Below are 24,633 nucleotides of genomic sequence, written 5' to 3'. Positions count from 1 at the left end.
AGAATAATTTTTAAAGGAACAGTGTGAAATTTAGAGAATGAAAATTGAGGCTCTCTCCATGGTCCGCCTTTATATGAATTTCAAATGAAATTTGTCCATCTTTCAAAGTTACATTATCGCACAGTGTAGAAAATTTAACCGTTCAGGATTGTACACTGAACGTGAAATAGAAGAGAAAAATAATCCTGTTGGCCGGAATTGATCTGTCTTTCGAGTTTTCTGTTTGCCACTGTATTTTCCAGTGATGCAGGTGTGATGTCAGTATCGTGTTGCGATGTACATCAGCCTGTATTCGGCGTTAAAAACAGGAATCGACTATCGCACGCCGTGAGCGAAAAAAAAAAGTTATTGAAAAAAGAGATCAATCATTTTGTTTCCGATCCACGCTTCATAGAAACGTAGAGAGGATTCTGAATTCGGGGTGAAACACTTGATGATCTATCTTTGCTATATAGGGGAGGAGAGTGTAAAATTGCTTTGGTTATCTACCCTCTGGAGAATTCTTGGTGTTAACGTTATTAACGTTATTTTAATTAATTACATTCACCCTGTGGAATGTACAGAAATCGAGGTTTTTGTATGGGACGTGTTATGGTAGAAATAAGTTCCTTATCGAAGGAGATCCAGATTTAACGGGACACCACAGAACAATCGGTCTGGCGAAAGGATTACGTGGTCGAATTCAAATTCTAGCCGAAATTGTCTCGTATATCGTTGAATCGATACTCGTTGGTAAGTGCTTGTGCGTGTAATCTCGTTTGCCACGCAATAATAGGAAGCAATGCTGCATGGTTAACCGTTTAACCATTCAAATTGGTTAAGCGATTGTCGATTAATCAACCAAGTTTTCATCCACTCCCGGTTAATTAACGCTTTTTTCCATTTTCCGTTTAAAATAAACCATTTTTCTGATCGAATTTTTGCGATCGAGTGACATACGTTCGGTATGTGAACCGGTTTGCTTCATTTATTTAGAATATTGATTTCTGTTAAACATTTCAGCCGAGGAAATGCTAATGTTATGCAATTTGGAGAATATTTCGTGCCGAATAAATTATAGCTGGGGAAGAGAAATGGATGAAAGGAAAAGTCATTTGTACTAATATTCTTTGAATAGATTAATTTTCTAATTTTCATTTTATTCCGTGCCCGACAGTACAAATTATTTTCTAGGAAAAATAGTTTTTCCTTTGTTTCTAAATTCAATGCCGTTTCGAAAACGTCGAATTTCAGCGAATCGAAGATACAGATCGATGAAAAGTTATCGTAGAGATACATCGGTCTATGTATTTTCAGTGTTTGGCTGCATCCGACAGCGTGCTCTGTTTTTTCCTCCCGATGATATAGCCAGTGATTCGATAATAGTCAATCTCGTGGAAAATAAGAGAGGTGAAATTTACATTCAAATTTCACGGCGTGTCTCTTTTCCAGGAAGATTGAAAATTACACCCAGATTACTTGCGTGTATGTGTACGGTTAAACGCATTTTACTTTTTCCTTGTTCCTCAAGAATATTTTTGAATACCAACACGCGTAACGCAGTTGAATCAGATTTATTTTCAACGTATCGTGTGTCTTCTATGTGGGTGTATTTTCAACGGAAGTGTATTTATATCAACCAACTATCGAAAAATCAGTAATTTTTATTAAAATATGTATGGAATATTTCACTTCTGAATTTAAAATATCTCACAAACTACGGATTTTTTTTATAATATTATACCTTCATACTTTTTTTACACAAAATTTTTAGGATCTCTTCTATCAAAATGATTTCTGAACTGCTAGATAAACTTTTCCCTACCGTTCGTGTAAGCGGAAAAATTTGTAGATTTTAGATACGAAACACAGAAAACGCATTTTCTGGATACTTAACGATGACGAATGAGTAGAGTTATTATGACGGTGTAACAACGACGGGTAAAAAACCATTCGTTTAAATTAAGAAAGTTAATTCGGATTTAATGGTGTTTCGTTTGGTCGGTCGGAACAGGTGGACACGTTTTCCTTTCCATGCCCTTTCGCAATACTATTTTTTCTTTCGCACTATTTTTCACGTATCGCGACCCGTGACACTGAACCAAAGCGAAAAACTGACCTGTATATGACACCTCGATTTTTATTTTTATTTATTTCAGTTTCAAAGGAAAGCTTTACCAATCTCGTGTGATAAGTGATTTTTTAATAAAAATTATATAATATTTTGTAAGAATAATCGTATATGGTGCTCGATACGAAGAGCAGGTGACAGGATCTTTGAGCAGAGGCATTACACGAATTGCGAGTATGTAACAGGCGCGTAAGCAACCGAGCAGGTGTGCATGGCAGCCAGTTTGTGCAACGTTAGCTAAATTCTCGTTAGCTTAGCGGCTGTTGGCCACGCGTAATCTCCTTTAATCCTTGGAAAAAGACGAGCCAAGGCTCAAGTGGATCAAGCTGGTATTGCTCGGACGTACAGTAGTGCATCCGTACCAACGCCCCCGTTACTCGACTCCCTCGATATAACAGACTCAAACGTCGATTTGTCACGGTGTGTGGGTGCAGGTGTCCTTTGCTACCGTAATCAAACACTTTACGTCTGATTACGTTCAATCGTCGCTTAATTTTCGTTAAAAATACGCCGGTTAAATCGTGACCCAGACGTCTCTCACGACGTTTCTCATTTAAAATGTCTGGTGAGTAATTTATTAGCAAAAGTCCACCGGAACCGTTGTCTCTCTCTTGTTGGAAAATTTGTTTGTTTCATTCAGCATCGTCTCGTTTGTAGTTGCAAATGAAGGGACAGTCGTACAGTTTATTTAGAATTTATCTTTGTATAAGGTACTTTAAATCGCATTGATTAACAGTTTAAATGAAAAACTCGCGAGACAAGTTGAAGTGTATGCAACGGATTAAAACTTCTTTCAAGCATGGAAAGTTCAATGGATTACAATTGTATAGAAGTTACGGTACCGCGTTTAAGGGATCATTTTTTTTTTTTTTTTCTTTATTTTCAGATAAATTCTTTACTGATTCGTTGTTATTATTCTGTTTCAGTGCTCGGCAGTTGTCGGAGCCAAGAATGCGGGCACGAAAGATTGGTGAAGTGTGGAAGGCCTTTCGAGAGGATTAGCAACAGCGACCTGAGCTTCGCAACGAAGAAAGAGGATCTGCAACGATTATGCCCGTAAGTTTCCCCTCGACGAATTTGTGTACAGGATGTTTCGGAAATAGTCGATGAAATTTTAATGACACTGTCTGCTCGGATTAATCTGGGGGCACAGAGGGAATTTATTTTTTCCTTCTGATTTTCTAATTTTTGTAGAATTGAAAATGTTTGTTTCACAAATTTATTTAGTAAGAACACTCGTAACGTTTTATATTTGTATTCTAAAATTTGTTAATTTCCCAAATTATAACCGGTGTTACGAGCGTTAAAATTTTATTTCAAGAAGACTCTTGTCATCGGCTATAACTTTGTAAATTTTGCCTGTTATTAGTATAAAGTTCCTTACTGAACCAGCTTTAATTTTGGGGGAGTATCTATATTATTAAAAGATATTCCGCTCTAGAGACTCGCTATCGAATTTGATTTATGCATGACAGAGCTCGAGCACACCCCAGCAATATTGCTCGAGAATTTGTCAATAATAATTACATCGAACGGTGGATAGATAGAGAAGGACCAATTAAATTACCTGCTATCAGAGACAGATTCAGAAATGCACTTCTGAATCTCCTCTTGCACGATTTAATATTTGTTTTTACTTCATTTATTAACATTTTATCTGACAATAATATAAACAATCAAATTCACGAAAAGAAAATTATTATAGTAATATTTTATCTTATTTAAAAAAGGAAATAAATGTAAAAAATGTTGGAATTTAAAAAAGAATCTGAAATACCTAGATTCAAACTTGAGATTGAACAAGTAGATAAAGTACATTAGAACTTGCTGTACTTTAATCGAATTACATCTGTTCGTTTGTTCTTGCATTAGTGATGAATTCATTTTCTGCTTTTTCCTCGAGTTCGCGGCATTTGTCGAACGCAAGAAACTGGAAAAAGATGTTTATCAAGTAATTGTTGAACTTTGACAGGGTATTCCAACATTTCTGCTTACCCAAAGTTCGTTAGAATTTCGATGGGAAACGGATTTTCACCGGTGGTCGAGATAATTGTTGGATCAATCGACGAAACTTTAATACGATTTGCATTTTTTACACGTGTACGCTCGTCCGAATTGATCGTTTATTTTCTCGTTGAAACCACTTGAGAAACGAGTTGCGAAGATTGAAAGAGAATTCTAATAGGCCATCCTACTAATTTGCCGAAAGTTTCAGGAAGGAAGGGCTTGAGATTTCTTTGGAGTTTCAAATAGCCTCTTAAGAGTTTTCGTTTAATTTTCGAAAAACATCGATGGTCATACTTTGCAAGTATAATCTCTCATTTCTCATTTCGTGCCAGATGAATTTTATTAATCCACATCGATGTGGATTTTTTTTGAAAATCGTTGCCCCAAGTGAAGGGGGCACAAATTTCATTTTTAATCAATTTTTGGTTAGCGGGAAATCAAACTTTACGTGTGAAAAAAAATTTAATAAAATCGTCGATGTTTTTATGACAGCAAGTATTATATTTGTCCATTTCTTTGCAGCTTAGCTGAAAAAAAACATTTAACGACAGGTGTACCGCACTAAATTCAATAACAGCATAAAGCTCGGGGATATTTTTATGAAATATCGAAATCAACTGGTATATTTCTTTATTGATACAATTCTCGAAATATTAATATGAAACCGTAGCTTCGTTCGTGCAGAATTATTCGAAAATATCGTGGAACAGTAATGTACGCATACACGCTCGTATGTAAACCGCCGAAGTGATTTTCCAAGTAGCGACGGTAGACCGCTTCGATAAGCCATAAATTTCCGCACTCGGGAAATTATACCGCGATTTCTTTCCGTGGGTATGAGATTACGGAATCCCGGGTTGGGTGGCAAAATCGAGCGAAAGTTAAATTGATAATCTTATTAAATATCTCGAAAATATTTGAACAGCTTTGCACTTTGAGAGTGGATCTTTCTTGAATAACCCTGTAGTTTATACAATTTTAAGCATTGAAATAATTTACTTAGGTGCGAATTGTAGTATTATCAGGTTTAAATATTTGTGTTTTTTTTTTCTTTCGAATTGAGAGAATTTTCTTGTCATTATTATCGGTGCGAAGAAGTTAAGTGGTTAAATTTATATTCCTCGTGGAACTCGGTTTCCCCCTAAGGAGTGGTGATCCAGCGATAATCTTAAATTTTGAAAGCATCGACTCGTGTATGCACCGTTCTTTCACCGTTTCTTCAATTTCCTGGCTCCGTGAAATTGAAATTGAAATCTGAAATTTAAATGTGCCTTTCCAGATAGGGGTGTGATACTCGACCACGGACGGAAGGTTAAAGGGAATAAAAGGGAAACTGTCGGGGATCTCTCCAATAAGCAACAGCAAGATAATTGCTTCCAGCTTCCGTTATTGGAACCTTTCTTTCTTCCTTTTCTTTTTTTATTGTACCTGTTATTGGTGATAATGAAATTGTCGCCTCGGGAGGAACGTTGGATTCCCGCGTAACCTGGTTTCAATTGTTTCGCTCGATTAAAAATGATGGACGTTCTATTATAGATTTTCGTAGCAGTTCCAATATTTGAAAAGTGTCGTCTCTATTTCGATAATTTCACGAGCTGTTGAATTTCCAATGCTGTGTTTTCAAAAATACAAGAGGAAAGACCTTATTCAAGAATTTATTCAAGAAAAACTACCCCTTAAATTGATTTTTTCTTTATTAGGAAAGGAATGTAAGGGAAGGTATTACAAGTTGTAATTGCTGTGAAATATTTCATATTTTAAAAAGATTTAACGTTGAACAGAATATATTTTAAAATAATGATTGAAACATCGTTTACGTGTATAATAGGAATTGAAACAAATGAATTATTTTCAAAGGTATAAGTCATAAAAGTTTCAATAATTCAATCACTGTCGATTAAAAATTAAAACGTTTCCGATAGAATTACATATTGTATGGACATTTTAATTTTATTTTATTATTATAGATGAATTTCCTGTGCTGTGTTCCGAAATATCAATCACACATTTATATCTTGTATTCTATAATTAAAATGTAACGTTTTAATCTTTCATTGTCAATGATTGAATCGTTTTAATTATTATCATAAAAGCTAATGCAATATGAAATGAAATTTAAAAAAAAAAAAAGATGGAGTTACTTCACTTTAATAATAAATAGCTAATATATTATAAAAGATAGAGTCTTTTTTAATATAATCAACAAATTTTTCATAAATAAAGGTTAACAGGTTAAATAGCCAAAATTTCATGGATAATTACCACGAATAATTTTTCTTTGCTGTTGCAGAGACTTCGAGGCTGGTATAAAGTGTATTCAGACGTACACGTTCGACTGCATGAAGGAGAAACAAAGGGAACACTTCAGCTCCCTGTATGCTGGTACCAACAAGGTGGTCATGGAGCTGTGTCAAGATGGCCCTTATCAGGACGGTAAGTAGAACAACTCCATTGTTGTACCATTACGTTATACACTACAATTAGAAGATTTCTAAATGTTACGAAGTCAACCCTTGTGCTAGATTTACGGTTTTTAAAGGGTATCTTTCCTTTAAAGTTGACCGTACCAAATAACAACTTAATTTGAATTCTGATTACACTGCTGAGATTCCGAAACGTTCGAATCGATCAGAATCCGAGACCGGGCACAGCCACGATATTCCGGTAATCTCGAATGTACAGAATGCGTTATTGGATCGAATACCTCGTGGTTGACCCTTGTTCCTTAACTCGTCGATATCTCGAAATCTGTCCGATTGTCTTCGAGAATCTCAAGAACCCTTAATACAGAAACGGTCCCGATTTAGCTGGTTTAGTAATCATGAGATTACTGTTATAACAATCCTAATGTCCCAATGACTAGGCTGTACAAATTATTCTCTTCCAGATGAATATTTACTGTTCTAACCACCGGTCCATTTGCTCTTGGATAATTTCATCCAAATTTTACTGCATTCCGATCTTCGCATCGTTTTGCATAGGAGAAAACGAAATAATACATCCTTTCTCGTGGCCATTCGTTTGTTTGCCCAATTACTCCTAGATTCGGCCGAATCCCCCGAGATATTTAGGAGTACGTGCACTATGTTCGAAGCTCGTTATCGTGTCCGTTGTATTCTACAATTCCTCCGCAACGTTGAATCGTCGGATAGAAAATACATTCTGTTGCTTCAACTTTCCACGAATCATGTAAAAAGTTTCGAAAAATTACTGAACATTTCAAACCGAATGTACTTGCAAACTGCGTTGAAATTTTTTCTCTTTCTTTTTTAAAATAATAGATTTTATGTTTTTATTAACTAGGGAAAAAGTGTTTTGTCTGTTCACTTAGGAATACTTACGTTAATTTTATTTTAACCGTAACCAGTTTTGTTAGCACTTTCGTGGCTTAATAGGTGTTTCAACTTGTTCCTGATCAATTGCAGTACGTCCTAGTTTTTCCAATGTAAAATGCCGCGTTAGCCAGTTATTGTTTCGCAAGCGATGCACGCGTTACAGAGAGTAGTTTCCGAGTCCCTAGAGGTAGGGGTGGATACGTTATTGAGTTTGAAGGGTGATCGAGTTCTACCCGCCCGATCTGTACAGCGTATCTGGAAATCGGTTACGCGATTAACGCCTCGTTAAGAGAGCAATACCGGTAACGAGGCCGATTATCGACGTCGAATGGCCTCAGTTTATTCGTTGACGTCGAATCGCGCTGCCACCTTGGCGATATCGCGTCTACCCTCCCCAACGACCGGTTAATTCATTCGTTTTTAATTGCAACGTCCAGACGGTAGAGTATCGGGAATCGATCGAACCGAATGAAAAAGATGTAAAAGCGATTCCTGCCGGGGTGTGTACAGTTTTTCGCTCCCCCACGTTGGTCAATATTGGTAATGGACTTCAAAAACGATGGACATGTTCGATTTACCTCTGGCGCCGCCTCTGCTATTAATGTTATTATGTTTATTCAAGTTTTCCCTCGATCCACCAAGAGAGAACCCCCAGGAATATTAATAACATGACGATATGTGAACGACGAACGAAACTCTGCGGTATTATTATTATTATTACTATTATTATTATAATTAGGGAAATCTATTTTGAAAGAAGGTTTTTTAAAAAACTTTCTTAATGAAATTTAAAATACAAATGCCCGTATGTAGAATGGATACGTGTTAAAATGTTTGCCGCGTTTCTGTGGTGAAACTTTTTCAATTTTCCGTGTCCTCGGCGCAGCAACTTCATCGTCCGCTTTTCTGTCTGTTTGCAGAATTCCTGAAGCACGCGCCTTGCATGCAAAAGGTGCAGCCCGAGTACGAGCTTTGCTCGAAGAAATATCACAGAACCACACAGGAGATTGAAAGAAGCAATCACACGGCGAGCCTGAACGCGTCTCTTAAGTCTCTTTGCTGGTGAGTGAAAATTATAATCCCTCAAGGGTTCTTCTTTCATCTCTTAAACGGCTAATTTCTCGGACGAAAACACTTTCTGTACAGACATTATCGAGGGAGAAACTATTGCCATGAGTATTTTCTTTTCTTCCTTTCATGTTAAGCGCGAACCATTTGACTTACAATTAGTTTGAATGGAAAAAAATATTTTTCTCTCACATTTCTTTAAAATAGGCAATATCTGGATATAATGTAAACTGTTTTATTTCAATTTTAAGAAAAAAATGAAGGTAATCAGTAATGTTATAATCGGTTAAATAATAAATTCGAAATTTCATCATTATTCTATTTTTTTTTTACGAAGTTAATGAGTTTGACTTCAGATATCGTTTGATATGCTTTTACCATTTTTACATTTGAAAATCAGTCGTTTCCGACACGGTTAGGATATTTTTCGTGAAGTTTGTTAATGACGCACGTTTGTCTATCACATATGCAGTACTATAGTATGCAAATCGTGATTAATATTAATGTATCTGTATCGAATGTGTATAGTGGAACAAAGTTACAGACTAACCTTGACTTCTGTTAATGTCTCGATTGCATCCGCCGTTAATTTCCACGCGATATAAGCACCGTTTTTTTGCAGTTGCAAACATTTCACGTTAATATTTCGTTAAGAAGAAATATGTTTTACCGAGTAAGGATACGAAAGCATCTACCGTCGCTGCTTATTGTATCGAAACTGATATTAATCTTCAGGCTAACTACCCTAAAGGGAACAAATTAGTGCAGGTTTGAACTTGCTAAAGTGCTTGGAACTGAATAACGAAGGGATGCTTGTCAAAAGTACCCTGGGGTTAATTATCTAACTACAGCTTTTTGAAATATCTGAAACTTTTCCCTACTCCAGAAAGTTTGTTCAGTTTCCCAGTGTTATACACTATTTTGTACTCTCCAAAATAAGTTCCATTACAATACCCCTATTTTGCATGTAACATTACCCTGCGAGCTTCATTTTCACAAACAATTGCATTATAATACTGGTATTTTTAATTAGCATCAATCACTTATGATTAATACGTTAGTCATTCCGGTTAATTAATTTTCTATATCCAAAAATAAACGATATAGTTTCGATTTATTTAACGAAATTGATCGATAATATGTGTTTCCCGAAGGTGATTAAAAAGATTTGTTAGCTAAAGAGGCAGAGAACGCTTTGTGAATTATTTAGCATGAACCACGGCCGAAACTCGTGGTCTTCGTTGCTTTGACGGTTTCGCGTAGAGTGATTAAACGTTTACTTTCCATTTTAGTATTTCTCTTATGAATAGCGAAGCCAGTGAACGTATAATCGATATTATACGATCCATATTGGCCGTTCGAGTGTTTAACGTAGAGTTAGGTAAACTCTCTTTCATATGCTAAAGATTTCATTATAATCTTATTTAATGAAATTAGGAAAATTAATATCTTCAATTAAACAGTCCGATGTCATTCTTGATTAAAATCTCCTATGTATAATTTTTCTTATTTTTCAAAATTTCTTGTGAACGCAGAGGAGTACAAAGGGTATTATAAAAAAAAGAAAAAGAAAAAATTGGCGAGGGTAGTGGGCGAAGCTTGAAAGCATTCCCTTTGAACGAATTTATCCCGTTAAGCACGTTAAACGCGATAGGACGCATAGAAAAAGATTTAATGTAAAAATGCACAGCGAAGGGTGCAATTGAATTTATGGAATAAGAGTGCTAAAGGAGGCTGGCTCATACACAGTCCCACGTGTTTGAAATCGTTTTTTACCTCTCGCGTGTCTCAGCCTTTGCCACTCTTACTCCGGCTCAGTTCACTTTCTACCGCATCTGCCACTTTTCCCTTTATGCCCGCTGTTTTTTTCATTTTTTACTTTTCTACCTCTGTTTTGTTTCCTTCTGTTCCCAACGTTTTCCCTCCTTTACTAGCTTCCACTTTGTTTCACTCTCTTTAATACCTGCCCTCCCTTTCCTATTTTCCTCTCTCTCCACCATCCCGATCTTTTCTCTATTTTACTGTTTTTCATCTCTTTGTTATTTTACTTCTCTGTCATCTCTATCTGCAAATATTGTTTGTTAGCATCCCTCCCTTTTATTCTATGTACGTACGCACCTGCAACTTTATTATCCTTTTCAAAGCTATGTAAAAGGACTTTGTCTATACGTGGTACAATATTTGCAGTAGTAGTTCCCTTTTTCCTCCAGGTACAAAGGTTAATCATTATTTTTTTCATTAAACTATCGCTTACTGCTCTTCGATTCACAAATTTGATCGTTTAATAATTCCTTTTTCCTACAGTTTCGTTTGTACATTTTCTTTCGCCGCTCTGACTCCAGTTTACTATCTCCGTTCCCTTCGCATTTATTCGCGCTCACACCTTGGATTCTTTTTTCCTATCGAACGATGCACAATTTCAAAAGCTGCAACAGACCGTGGCGGAGATAAGCTAATGTCATTAGGTCCTGTGTATACGTACAACCATCAGCGTGAAAAGCATTCACCCTCGCTTCGTGTTTACACGGTTCGGTCAAAAACACAAACGCGGAGAAAAAGTAGTCACGAACGCGTTTCCACAATGAGGCTGAACGCATATCGAACGTTATACGTGTTACATTTTCCTTTATGTCTGTTTTTTAAACATCGGTGCAGCAGAAATTGCCTTTGGAAATGGCACACTATAATATAGATCAACTTTTTTCAAATTTTAAACTTTTTATTGTCGCTGGCATAGAACATTTTTTTTCTTTCCATACAATTTAGAATTTTTAGATAAAATTTCTGTGTTTCATATAGAAATTTAAAGTTGAATAATATGATGGAATTAAGGAAAGTGAGATGTGTCTGTTGCAGTGGGTTCAAGGAGTTTTTGGAATGCTCCCATCACACGGTTCGTCGGCAATGTGGCGATGACACGGCTCAATTTGCAAAGGAGTTCCTTGACAGAATGTCGATCTCGCTTCTGAAGGTAAATATTTGCCACTTCCGCTTAGCTGGATATCGTTGCTACCACTGTCGGATGCACAGCCACCGCTGTGTACCATTGCATATCTCGCAAAATTGTTCAACGGTTACCCTTCAAAATGATCGTTTACAAGATATTAATAATAAGGATAAAATATTAAATGTAATTTACATTCGAATAGTGCTCTGTTGCTCGATACTGTTACATATTCGATTTTGCAAAAAAAAAAAAAAAAAATAATAATAATAATAATAATAATAATAATAAAAATGAAGGAGAGACCGGACGATTGGTTAACGTTTCTCGTCGAGGACAAAGTAAATCCAGTGATTGAGCATCGCGTAATTTGGTTTGATTCCAGGAACATTGCGGGGCTTACACGGAAAAGGTGTGCTCGATCGGCAGCGATGCAAATACGTTGAGAGCGTCGACGATGGTTGCGGTGGTGTTGGCGGTGCTCGCGAGGTACTTCACGTAAGGCGATCAAGCAGCACTCGTAGCCGGAAAGAGGGGACGATTTCCGTGCACCGCGAGCACCCTGCTGAAACTGAAGCCCTCCGTTCGTTCTCCGTTCTTCAGATTCGCCAGAGTGTATTTTTTTCATTTTATCAAATGAGGAAAATTGACGAGGCACGCACACGCGAGCTTCTCGAGTACTCTTTACTATGAATAAGAAAAAAAAAATAATAAAAGATCGAAGGAGGATAATAACAGAGAGGGTAGAGGACAGTTCGCCACGTTCTCCGTACCAACTTTCGGCCGGAACTTGGCGCCAAACGAGCTCGAGAACGTGCCTTCGAATATCGTGCACGTTGTTTCCTTGAAAAGGGCCGACGAAGAATCGTGGTCCAGTGGATGATCAAATATGATCTGGATACGTCTCGCGTGTCGCGTGAAGGAAAGAACAGAGTTGCAATCTGGGAAGAGAGCATCGGATAATCGTTTAGAAAAGGCCGTGATTACAGGTCGAAATAAGTTCTATTTTTATCTCGGTGTTATCAAGTACCACTGTCAACCAATACTCCAGACATCTCGAACCGATCGATCGTGTATGCGTTCAATTCTCACCCATGAACTGTAAAAAGCTCAAGACAGACACCGAAAAAAGATCTAAGAATTCGGAGAGAATTAAGTTGAAATTACTTCCATTAGAAATATGAAAAGAAATCAGATTTAGAGTAAAGAAATTCGAAATTTCATCAATTAGCGAGTAAACTATGTTTTGATTGCTTGGAACTATCAGTTTTATTCATACCGAATCGACAGAGAATTGAAGAAGACTAAGGATTTGTGACGAGGTAGTCACTAAAAGTACAAATACCGTATATTTTGCTAGAAACACCAGCCACTAGCACGTGTATTTCCAACGAAAAGAGGAATTAAATGAAATATTTTCAGAAGCAACAACCTGCAAATAAATAAACTTGCTTCACATTCATACGCCTCGAACAGAATCGACGAGCCAAGCTCGGTATCATCGCGACGAGCATCTTTCTATCTTGTCTCGCGACAAGTGGAGCGCTCGTTACAAGGGTTGTTTCGTGTACAGTGCTCGGAAAATGTTCGCGGAACCAGGTGGAATGTTGGTCGCTGAAAAAGAAGAAAAAATCAAAGAGACTCGTAACTGGTGGATAGGCGTCGAAAAACATGAATGAATCATTTTAAAATGAAAAACTGATCGCCTGAAGTTTTCTAAAGGAATGCTAGCTGTTATTTCAGAAGATGAAATGTCATGATCGGAATCTACAGAACAGAGTGAACGAGTGGCATTCTCTATGCACTCAAGTGAACTGGAAAGACGAAAGGAGGCGACAGGGGTTGAAAAGCGGCGAGAAGAGGATGCTTCTGGTAGCGACTCGGTTATCGGTGTGAACGCGAAAAGATGGCGGGACGAGTCTTTCAAACGGTTGATTCTTCCACTGAAAAGGAATTACTTCCAGCGTAGTGGGTGAAAGAAAGTTACATGGAGACAGGGCTGCGGCATTGACCGTCCTTTTCAGTAAAGAAATTTTCGATAGCGATGTGCCTAGACAGGTTTAAGAAGACCGGAGAAGAAAGACAGAATTCTGAAGTTTGTTGTTTCGAAGGGACTTTGGTTTTCCCTGGAGAGAAGAAGGCAATCAGTTATCAGATCGACCAGATATTACATTGCTTCGGCGATAAATGAGAAACTGAGACAAGGAACAGGTGTATGGCGAGTCTCTTTTTGAAATGAAATTTATTGTTAGTTTTGTGTCTCCACCTTTGCTCGAAGACTTTTTCAAGAACTAGCGAATCCATTTTCGAAAATATCAGAAAAGGCTGTTAAAAATTCGGAGAAGGAAAACGCGGAGTGAATGCTAGAGGAGGATACGTTTTGGGCGGGAAAAACGATCGTTTTTTTCGAAATGTTTGCACGAGGAAGGTGAAGGTAGGTTGGGTAGGAGAGGGGTGGAAAAAAGGACAGGGTGTAATGGAAAACGGAGAGGAAATGGATCGCGTGTCAGCTGCTTCGACGAGGTGTGATTTTCGCGCACGTACCGTTTCGAAACCCGCTCTAAATAGCAAGCAGCCTGCGAGAGAGCCGAGAAAAATGATTTTCCTTCTGTGATCGCGTGTCACACGTGCCACGATCACGGAAAAATCACTGCCAGAAGAGGATTTCGCTCTTTTTGGTATGTGCCGTTTTCTATCTTAACGTGGGAACTGTCGTCCTCGATATATGTACGTTGTTCCATTCTTTTCTTTGAATATTATTCCATTTATTCGATTCATCCGAACAACCTGTTGCAGCAGCTTCGAACGATAACACGTAGACACATTCAGTTTAAAAACTTGTAAATTTTATTTATCCTTTTTATTTTCTATACGTCGAGTGTTGGAACTTAATTATTTAAATGATAAAGTTTAAAATTAATTATTCCTTCGAATCTTCGTAATTAATTTTTTTAAATTATTTTTATAATCTCAGTGGTTCTTTTCGAAAGAGGAGAATACAAAAAGGTTTCTCTCGTTGAGACACCCGGTATACTACGATTCGATAGAATACGGATGTCTCAGGAAGATACGGATACGAGGTTGATGTGTGTAATTTATGCACATTTCCATCACGCGATAAGCTTCATGATATATCTTGTAACGCGTGACAAATAGATCGTTACACTGCTATTGTTGATTAGGCGACTCGAATTCGGACCTAAAGATCATTCAGTTGAATCGAGAAACAGTATCACATCGCTTCGATTCGAAACTATTTGCATCGAGTATATTATTGATCATTAATTTTTCTTTAAAATTTCTTTAAAAATATCAAAGATTAATAATATATGAGATAAATTAAATAAATACCTTACGTAATTTAGTTTCCTGGTAGCAAATCCATATAGTTCGGTATCGTTTCAAGGATAGATGCTCAATATTAGTTTCCCTGTCAACAAAATGTTACTAGTTTATCTTTAGACCATGGTAAAGGAAATACTGTTGGTAAATAGTAAGTTTCCACGTGTATGCCGACTGTGCTGTCTATGAGTAAAGGACTTGGTGGGTTACGATTCTGCACCACTGAAATATCGTGTTCGAAACTGAACGAAAATATAAATCTCTGTCCGGGGAACCTTTATTGAAAAATGTTGTATGTTTTCATGATTTCTCATAAATGTACGACGCAGTAAATTTTCAGAAAGAATCATTGCATCGAAGAAAAATATGGTAAAAAAATTATCCAATAACAATTGGAAGCTCTTTAAGAAATTTCCTAATTATTTTCATTAATGAATAGATTGATTTGCAAGGTTCTCGAATGAAATTGAATTTCTGAGAAATCGATATGAAAGGAAAGCCTTGGACAATAATAATCAATGAAAAAAAAGCATTATTGATTAATTGAATTGCATTATGAATTATCTTACAGAAAATTATTGTTCTCAGAAATGAATTTCCTAAGAAATCGAACAAGTTATCTTGCGAAAATAAAGTGATGAAGAAAATAAAATAAAGAAAAACATGCAGAGACAAGGTATATAGCGATAACAGGCATGGTGGATTCAGTTTTATTTGTCCAACTGTGCGCGTACTGGAATGTCACGGGAGAAATAAAAGCCAGAGGATGAAAGGGGAAAAGAAAGGGTCGTGGTTGGCCTTTCATTCGCTCGTCAGAGTTGTAATTTAGTATTCACATTCATGGACATTGCAGAGTAATTACCGTGCCAGTTAATTGACACGGTCAATGGGTGGCCTGTTCGTTGAAACGCGCAGGTTTCATCATTAGACCTTTTCGAATTCTGTTTCTATCGAGAATCGATGGAAGTTCGATGCAACAGAATGTTTCACGATATTCCATACTGTTTCTCATGCTGGCAAACCTACGGGGAAATCCGGGAACCGAGTAAGCCTATGCGAGGGTGGAGGGTGACACTTCGTCATTTTCCCTAGGGAAGCATACTTTGCTCGATACTGTACACTCCCCCACGAAGTTGTTGCTCCAGGTTCGAAGAAAAAATCTAATTTAATAGATAATAATTTGCAACAAAAGTTTTCGTTCGAAATAAGAATTCTCTGAAAAAGAGAAAAAGACATTTTCCCATTTTCCTTTCGATAGAACGGTCACCTTTATCCGCAAGATTATTAATTTTTATAACTTTCTGTTAATTTTGTAAGATATATTACGTATTTTTATTTATTTATTGCCTTAAATTGTTTCTCTAAATACAACTAGTCAGGCGTTGTTAAATTTTCTGTCTTAGATCGGCCTTTTTAGAATACCTACTATTTTATTTGATGTATCGATGTACGTGATATTTAAACTACATCAATGTTTTATAAAATTTTCGCGATCACGGATATTTAAATCGTTCATTTTAAAACGTGTTTGCTAATTTAAACAAAAAAAAAAAAAAAAATAATGTCACGTGCGTTGATCTATCAGTATGTTCAAACGTGCATATAATTCTCTCCTATCTGCTTCTAATATGAGGCAACACGACCAAAATGAACTGTTTATTTTATAGGAAATCAATTAATCGTGTTGAATAAAATCGAATTGAATTTTCTAACGAACAGTCAAACGTTTACAAGAGATTACAAACAAAGAATAAATACGCTGTTTTAGTTGATCGTTATCGAGATACAACCCACCGAATACTCGTGTTCAATTGAACGATAATATTTCGTAACATCTTCGCAGAGTTAGTTCATACAGCAACAAATTAGTGGATCATTTGTAATTACAGATATACCATGGATTCTATTCCATAATTTAAAGTTGTTCCTGTATGAGTGCTCGTATAGCGATCGATTATGAATTAAAAATGAAGAAAAATAAGAAGAAATAGAGAAGCATGCATTTCGCGATACATTCTACGTTTAGTGAGTAACTGTGCTTACCGATTTTACGTGGAAATGGAAAGAAATTCGTAATCGAAACAGAGTTCCACTCTGATAGATCGTAATGGGTTAAGACTTGGAAAATAAATTCTAGTCGGCAATTTCCGATCGACGATGCATTAGTGAAAGATTAGAAAATCGCGAGAAATGATGTAAAAGTTGGCGGTAGTCCTTTGACGTCGAAAACGATCGCAGTTACTCTATTTTTGTACCGGGCGAAGATTAACAATTACCTGTCTCTCGGATCTGCTCGCCGATGGCTTCCGGAGAATGCTGACTCGGGTACTTTTTGATCTTGGCCGTTTTCATGATTTAACGTTCCTTTTTTTGTGACCACTTGTATCGTGGTCCCTGCGCTCGAAAGGGGACGAGATTTTTCCCGACGACTACATCGTTCGTAGTCATCATCAGCGCCATTGTTTAGCCCCGACGAATAAAGCTCGACCATTAATCAATCGTTAATGGATTTGTACATAGTAGTTATTAAACGCCAATTTAGGAAGTATCGTGTGACCCTGCAGCGATACGCAGGGACACACCAAGATGAAAGTCGAATATTTTGTCATTTGAAAGTATCTGTGTAAGGGTGAATAAAATTGTTAAGCAAAATTTTGTGAGTGGTAGATACGTTGTTTTTTTTTGTGGTAGTTAATTAATGAAATGCAAGTATTATTTTAATCGTTTCAGCGTGCAAGGTGTATGCGTCTTCTTATTGAAATATTTATTCTTATTGGCGTTCACGATGTTCGTGCTCTGTATCGCATAGCTCATTATTTATTTATTTATAAGTTAAATAAACGAATTTATTAAAAGATATCGTTGTTGATCTTGTATTAGTTCAGGTTTTGATTTTTAGGAAGTATTTTGACAATAGATATGTGTTTCAGCGTTGTATATGTAGAAGGTCTCCTCCCTTGTGTTGTCATTCTCCTCACGAACGTTCGTGGAGAAGGACGAGAAACCGGGATATCAGCATATTTCCTGGGGAAGCTTGATTTGATTAAGTGTACGTATCCGTGTACCTATTTATAAAAATAGATAATAGTAATTAATAGAGGAGGGAAGAAATGGTACGTGCGCGTCAACGTGTTAACGTTAATAATGTTAGTAATAAAAAAGAAATGAAAAGGATTGTATAAAAAGAGAGAACGCGTTCGAGGAACAAGACGAATATTTATTTGTAATATAATCGACTAAAATTGTGTAAATAATAAAGTTCCAATCTCGGATTGGAATGTAAAATAATTCAATACGTTCGTAATAAAAGGCAATTATTTTTTTTTAATTCCGTGTTCTGTCCTCTATTCCTCTCTCTCTCTAATCCTTTATTAAATGAATTTCGAACAAATGTCTTGTCAAATGCTTGATTAATTATGACAGCGAATGGATATGAGATATGAACCGGTATTGAATATTATGACAGAATGGAAATAAATCTTTTATCCGACGAAGTGAATAGAGAGAAATATATTAAATTAATAATAGAAAATTTGTGTTAATAATTGGAATTTGAATTAAAGAATCTAAAAGATCTAGGGACACCGGAATTTAATTACAGGGCGTGGATAGTCAAAAAAAGAAGGATAAAATTTCCAATGGGATAACAGAGGTGTAAAACCCGCTGAAATGAAGCATACGACCTACTAATTTCTCAAACGATTACGTTGATCGATTTATATCTTCTTGAAAAACGCATTTCCCTGCGCCGGTATTAAAAAACAATATCCGTGAGGGAGAATAGAGGACAAAGGAAGAAACCGTAAACGCCACCCGATAAAATACGCTCCCGTACACGGGAATCGCTTCTTTTTTTCTCCCGTTACATACAATTCTTTTTTTCCTCCTCTCGTTTCGTTTGACACGTATCTCTGTTTATCCGGCGTTATGCTGTCGCATGTGACACCGTTCGAAAGTCGAGGTAAGTCGTTAATTTACGAGCTTTCCCATGGTATTGCAACAAATCCATCGCTCGAGCCGGGAACAAAAGCAAAAATCCTACTAATATTCGAAGATGAATTAATCAGCGTAATTACTGCTCTCTTGAGATACCGTGAGTTGCGTTAATGTCGAACGTTGAAGAGAGCCAAGAACAATAGCAACATTTTCAACGTTCTATTTTTTTTTTCCACGTTACAACTATCGTTCCAACTTTTTGAAACGCTTTTTATACGAGGAAATTCCTATACAATAGCGTAGTCATTTTTGTTAAACGGCAGTTTAGTGTACGCTACTGATAAATGAACGAATAATGGCAGCATTAATGAATTTTTTTTTTCATGTCACAGCTATAGTTCTAACTTTCTGAATAGTGTTTTTTGCGAGAAAATTCCTATATAATAGCGTAGTAATTCCTGTTAGGAGAGTAGTTTAAGGTACGATGTGGGGAAATAAATATCACGGTTGAACATTGATGGCAGTGATGTATATCAATGATATCTGCGACGCGATGCTGTTTTTCATGAGTTGATTTATATGTATATTTTAGTTTCGCGTTATGAAAACTCGGCTTCTTTGATCTTTACATTTTTCACCGCAAATGTAATGCTGTTTTGGTTCTTTACGTGAATCTTTACGTACTCTTACGTGACGAGTAAAAAGTCTTAACTAGACTTAATGCTCGCTCTCGCGATTCCTTTTTAACGCCACTGAATTTTTAAATTTCTTTTTTCGGCTCAAGAGGCTACAAATAATTGAACTTTTAAAAAGGAACAGGAATTATATTATTACAAAAAAGAAAATTAAAACTGAAATTAGGTAGGAACGCAATGAGATTTCGACTCTCGAAACGCTTAGCTCTCTTTATTTTTAAGAACCGTATGCAATTGCAGGAATGCAAGAAACGCTGTTTCTAATTTTGTAGAAAAATGAGAAAATTCATTCTGCAAGTAACGCTGGCAGGGTTTAACCGGTGACGGTGTAATTTTCATTATAGTACCTCTTTATTTTTTCCTTTAGAACGAAACTTCTACGTGTAAGAGAAGTTTCACAAGCAAAGTTTTGTTGCTTTTACCATGCTTACCCGTCTTATTTACATTTCTGTTTGAATACGGTGCCGTCGTGCACCTATTTGATTCCGAAGAAACGATGCAAAACGTTGAAGGAAAATGAGCTTTGATATAAAACTTATTAATTCAATAATAGTATTATTTTTAATGCGATTTATAATTAAATTGTATTCCAAGAGATTGAATCGAAAATATTTGCCTCGATTCCGAAATTCTTCGAATTTTCGTTTGCGTTAATTATCAAGCTGTCGTATTAAACACACACACATTACGCTCCATTATTATGCATTACGTCAAATTACGTGGCAGCAATTAATAACGTTTAACGATGAACGATGTTTAACTACTGAAATTTCATTCGAACCTTGTCTCTGTTTTTGCTCTAGCTAAAAATCATTAATAATGCAAAAAGTGGAACACCCTGGCTTCGACGTGTTTCGTCTGCAATTCAGCCACGGTAAAAAGAAAACGCTGGAATTATTGATAAGGAAAAGAGGAAGAAACGTGTACAAACCCTCTGAAATATTCTGTCTGCCTGGGAAATTCATGTGCAGCAAATTACCAGAAAGAACTTTTGATTCGAGGATGTTCAATGTTGACAGTCTTCTTGATATAATTAAATACACAATAAGGCTTTCTTTTCTAATTTTTCTATTTTTTTTTTTCAGGTCACCGGTGATCTCCATGGCATTCAACGTCTTAGATGTGAAATTTCTTCCAACGACAAGCCTGCATCCTTAACGTTCATCAACGAAAAGTTCAGGTTACATTATCGCAATTTTGTCTGTTTCGTGGCATTTTTGAGATCCGTGTAACGTAGCTGGAAATTGTTCGAGGAAAGACGGAGGAACAGGATAATTCGACAAACTCCTCTTTAAGGGTTTATTCAGCAGGCGGAATGGGTGCACGCTCGTGTTTCGCGGGCTGGAAATCCACGGAAGAACGGGTACAAGAGTTGCACAGATCTATGTGTATAAATGGAGCAAATGTCGTGAAAGGTAAGGCCGTAGCCTAAGACTGGGCGCGGAAGTTCAGGAAGCTTGCCAACTGCGATCCTTGCAAGGCTTTTATTGGCCACGTACACTTACGAATAACCCCGTAACGAGCTGCAACTTCAACCCTTATGGGAGAAAGTAACGACTTTGGTACGAGGAACAGAGAAAAGAGAGAAGAATGGGGCTGGTTGAAAGAAAATGGGAAATAGGATAAATTCATGACACGTAAATTGTGTGAAATTTCAGATCGTGAAACTTTGTTATAAAATTCTGGAAAAAAATTTTATTATCCTTATCCAACTTCCTACCGTCAGTTTCACACATTTTTTCCTTCGAATTAAATTTATATCTCTGAATCGTTTATAATTAAACTCTTAAGTGGCTTAGGAGAAGATTTGTCTCATTGTCCTCTATCATCAGTTTCACTTGGATGGGATAACGAAGAAGCTCTTCGAACCGATTATAATTTTCCTTTATTTTCCGAAGCCTTATTAGGAGCCAGAATATTTCGTTCGTCATAGAGGAAAACAGCAACGCGACGAAGCAGCGATTACTGTCTTCCCAAAGCTGACCTAATTTCTCGTTTCAGGAAGTACCTGGCTGGCAGAAGGATTGGTGGTACTGTTGAGGACAGAGGGAAAATCATCTAAGAGAAGATGGCTCGCGGTGGCGAAACGAGCCAAGTTCCAGGAGGATGGAAGATGGCGATTTAGCTGCAGAACGTTGGAGATCGTAAATCATAGAAGGAAATTGCGGTGCATCGGATGGGAGCCTTTGGATAACGAAAATTCGATAAGAGAATGAATTCGGTCGATTAAGAAAGAAGAAACTAATTTATTAACCGAAGCGAATAACGTAAGTACACTAACGTAAATACTTTTTATTGAACGACTATAGTTGCCGATATTAATTGAAGGGTTAATTAGCTTCATTTGAAATCTATATAATATTCGTACAATTCGTAACGCATAAAAAAATTGGGATAATTCGAAACCACTCGATTGATACGAATACAAATTGAATGAATCTACTGGGAAAGGAGAAACGCGTTTTGCGAAGGTAAACCAATAGGAAAAGTGGGAACGCCTGGAAATCTTGTAGTTGTCGAATCGTTCGGTCTCAAATTGCAATCGTGCAAATGTACAGGTCGTCTCAAAATAGATATACTTTGGGAAAAGTAAAAATTCTCTATCTTTAGTTTACTGTATCATACCCAATTATTACTCATTCTTAATTTTAGCTGCGCTCTTATTCATTTTTAATGGTTCATATTTTGATATAAAATACTGATATTTATTTTTGAGACGTCCTGTATAGACGACGCAGCGGTGAAGCGTATCGCAAAGTACAGTGGTCGGATTTTCACTGGGAAAAAGGATTTTCAACGTACAGGGAAACACGTAGACAGAGGTCGGAGGAAATTTCGTATACGTGTTTACCGTGGTTAGATTCGTGCGTACGTGCTGGCTGAAACGGTATCGGAGACGTTACCAGCACGTACGGTATCCACCCATCTAAACAGACCACGACGGATCCGAATTTGGTTTCCCCGATCATCCTTTTACTTACAACTCGGTCTGATCGTTCACTGTCACTGAGTTATCTTAGTTGACTGTAACTTTTCCTTCGTGTCCACACTTCTTAGAAACAATTCTACATCTTAAATAATCCATCATCATAAATTTTAGGATGTTATAACGAAAAATAGCATAACTCTTAATAGTCTAGTATCAGTTTTTATTTCAATTAAACAATTTGAGAATTAGTCTGTACATCATTTTCGACGGTGGCTTCAAAGACGTATTCAGCACCATCTGCAACCATCAATATTCATCTTATTCGTCAGTGTTCATGACAAGCGAGGAGTTGAAATCCCGCAGAAGTCTTTTACAAAATCGTCGAGAATAGTTCGGAAGCAGACTTTGAAAGCAGGATAGAGAACTAAAGCATCCTTGGTTTCCGAACGCGTCGTGTCTTTTCGGGACGAAATCTCCTTATCAAACTCGGAAGCGTAAGAAAAAGGAGAATCTGCAATTACAATTAGGCTTCAGCGGTGCTAAAATCGTCTTCGTCAAAGAGCCAACTAGCCGTACCAATGAAATGTTCCAGGAAAAAGAGGCATAAAACATGAGCCTTCTGAATCCTCAACATTTTTACTTGCTTCTCTTCATTTACATATTGTACTATGATATGTAACGAGTGCAAAACATTTGTTTAATCACTCTGTACTTTTGCCTTATAGGGCAGCTATGTTTCTATGTTAGAATTCTACTGAATATTTCTTTCTTTCTCTTGAACACGGTGGCTATGTATCGCTGTGTCTTTTCCACTCTATTTCCGTCTTTTTCTCGTCGCTGTTCGTCCATGTTTGGCCAGACTCCAGGAAGTCATCGTTCGAGTCACCTGGTACGTGTGTGATTTACACACGTCCTTCGTCATCCGGTGTGTCAGCCTGTATCCAGTGCAGCTAACCCTTCGCGTACCGATTCATCACCCTAACGATCCGGCCCCCAGTTCGTTACTGTACCGTAACGGTCATTGACGGCCTGCAAAATAGTGGTGACCACCTCACTCGATTGATTTAATCCGTCGTTACACGGAAAAACGAAGTACGTGATTCTGACCGTGAACGAATTCACTTCATGGCTATCCGAACTGTTACTTTTTATAGGGATTTCGCTCGAAACCAGAGGATTTACAAGGAACACGTATCTACCTAGCATGTTGGTTACTTTGTCACGCAGACACTATGGCGAGGCTTAATTCGTAGATAAGGTTGGTATTTTTAAATAACTTTATTTTATTCACTTGGAAAATGTCCACAGGGTACTAACTGTGGTTACGAAACAAGCAAAACCACGTTAAATAAAAAAGATGTTTCCAAACGAAATTGAATAAACGCCTGCATTTTTATGGTTTTGCGTCCTTCGTGTATGTACATACACAGGCCATTACACTTTGGAGGTTTTCATTGTCGGCTTCATGTTTTTGAATTGAAATTCTTTATTTGCTTTACGCTATACCATTCATTGTTCGTTCGATTCAAAAAGATTAAATTTGTTTTTACCAATGAATGGTACGTTTTCCTACCACGTTCGATTGTTCCAAACAAATTCTTGAACAAAAACCAATCTTTTCGTTCGATTTATCTCGTTTATGTATGGTTTTTATACTAGAACCATGGCATATCCATTGAATTTTTAAAATCAAACATATTGTGTCTGCCCATAAGTAACTTATTCGTAAAATTGGTTCGATGCAATTATAGTTCGATTATTAAGGAAAAAATATTCCTAGTAAAATATTTATTTAATTAAACAAGATATTATGTCTTTTGCAATTATAGTATGCTTTTAATTAGGCCCGGGAAGCGCTCCCCACTACTGCCGGTACCCCCACTCCGTATCCTTCTCCCTCCTCTTCTTCCACGCTTCGGGTGCGCAGTGCGCATGTCGGTAGTCGTCCGAGAGTGGGGAACGAAGTCGCATCGGGACATGCGTCGCGTCGTAAGTCGTTCGGGCCTGCTCTAAACTTTTGAATGGCAATATACAGGTTGGAATACTTCTACACCAACTATGTAAGTACATTTTTATCAACTATAGTATTATTAATACTATTGCGAACAAATTAATGATTTTATCTTACATATAATTTAAGGTCCCAATTTTATAAAGCATAATATAATTGATCGTTTAATATGTTTAAAACATTTGCAGAAGTTACTTATCTTACATTTCACGTGTACCAGATTATTCAAACTAAGCATGACTTTCAAATGAGAAAG

At 36.9% G+C, this 24,633-nt stretch overlaps 2 protein-coding genes across 9 annotated transcripts in view; both read left to right on the top strand.

The window, feature by feature from the left end:
- The window catches only part of LOC117601980 (uncharacterized), a 29,382-nt gene extending 13,014 nt beyond the window's left edge, over positions 1-16,368 (top strand). For 2 of the 5 annotated variants that reach the window (XM_076691544.1, XM_034319370.2), the window contains exons 2-7: positions 3,037-3,166; positions 6,408-6,550; positions 8,075-8,154; positions 8,373-8,514; positions 11,377-11,491; positions 11,850-16,368. In XM_076691544.1, coding sequence (XP_076547659.1) covers positions 3,161-3,166; positions 6,408-6,550; positions 8,075-8,154; positions 8,373-8,514; positions 11,377-11,491; positions 11,850-11,966 — 603 coding nt within the window. In that variant the 5' untranslated portion in view covers positions 3,037-3,160 and the 3' untranslated portion in view covers positions 11,967-16,368. Of the gene's footprint in view, positions 1-2,809; positions 2,949-3,036; positions 3,167-6,407; positions 6,551-8,074; positions 8,155-8,372; positions 8,515-11,376; positions 11,492-11,849 lie in introns of those variants that run through there. The other 3 variants (XM_034319369.2, XM_076691543.1, XM_034319368.2) reach the window with 2 other exon arrangements.
- Positions 16,369-16,519: 151 nt separating this feature from the next.
- LOC117601983 (uncharacterized) overlaps positions 16,520-24,633 on the top strand; it is a 56,773-nt gene continuing 48,659 nt past the window's right edge. For 3 of the 4 annotated variants that reach the window (XM_076691549.1, XM_076691548.1, XM_076691547.1), the window contains exons 1-2: positions 16,520-20,852; positions 21,439-21,704. In XM_076691549.1, the coding sequence (XP_076547664.1) occupies positions 20,753-20,852; positions 21,439-21,653 (315 nt within the window). In that variant the 5' untranslated portion in view covers positions 16,520-20,752 and the 3' untranslated portion in view covers positions 21,654-21,704. Of the gene's footprint in view, positions 20,853-21,438; positions 21,705-23,520; positions 24,427-24,633 lie in introns of all 4 variants that reach the window. The other variant, XM_076691546.1, reaches the window with a different exon arrangement.

This window comes from Osmia lignaria, chromosome 13 (genome assembly GCF_051020975.1).
Source record: "Osmia lignaria lignaria isolate PbOS001 chromosome 13, iyOsmLign1, whole genome shotgun sequence".
In the NCBI taxonomy this organism is placed as follows: Eukaryota; Metazoa; Arthropoda; class Insecta; order Hymenoptera; family Megachilidae; genus Osmia; species Osmia lignaria.
The sequence above is the reverse complement of the archived record's forward strand: the minus strand, read 5'-3'. Positions and strand labels throughout refer to the sequence as shown.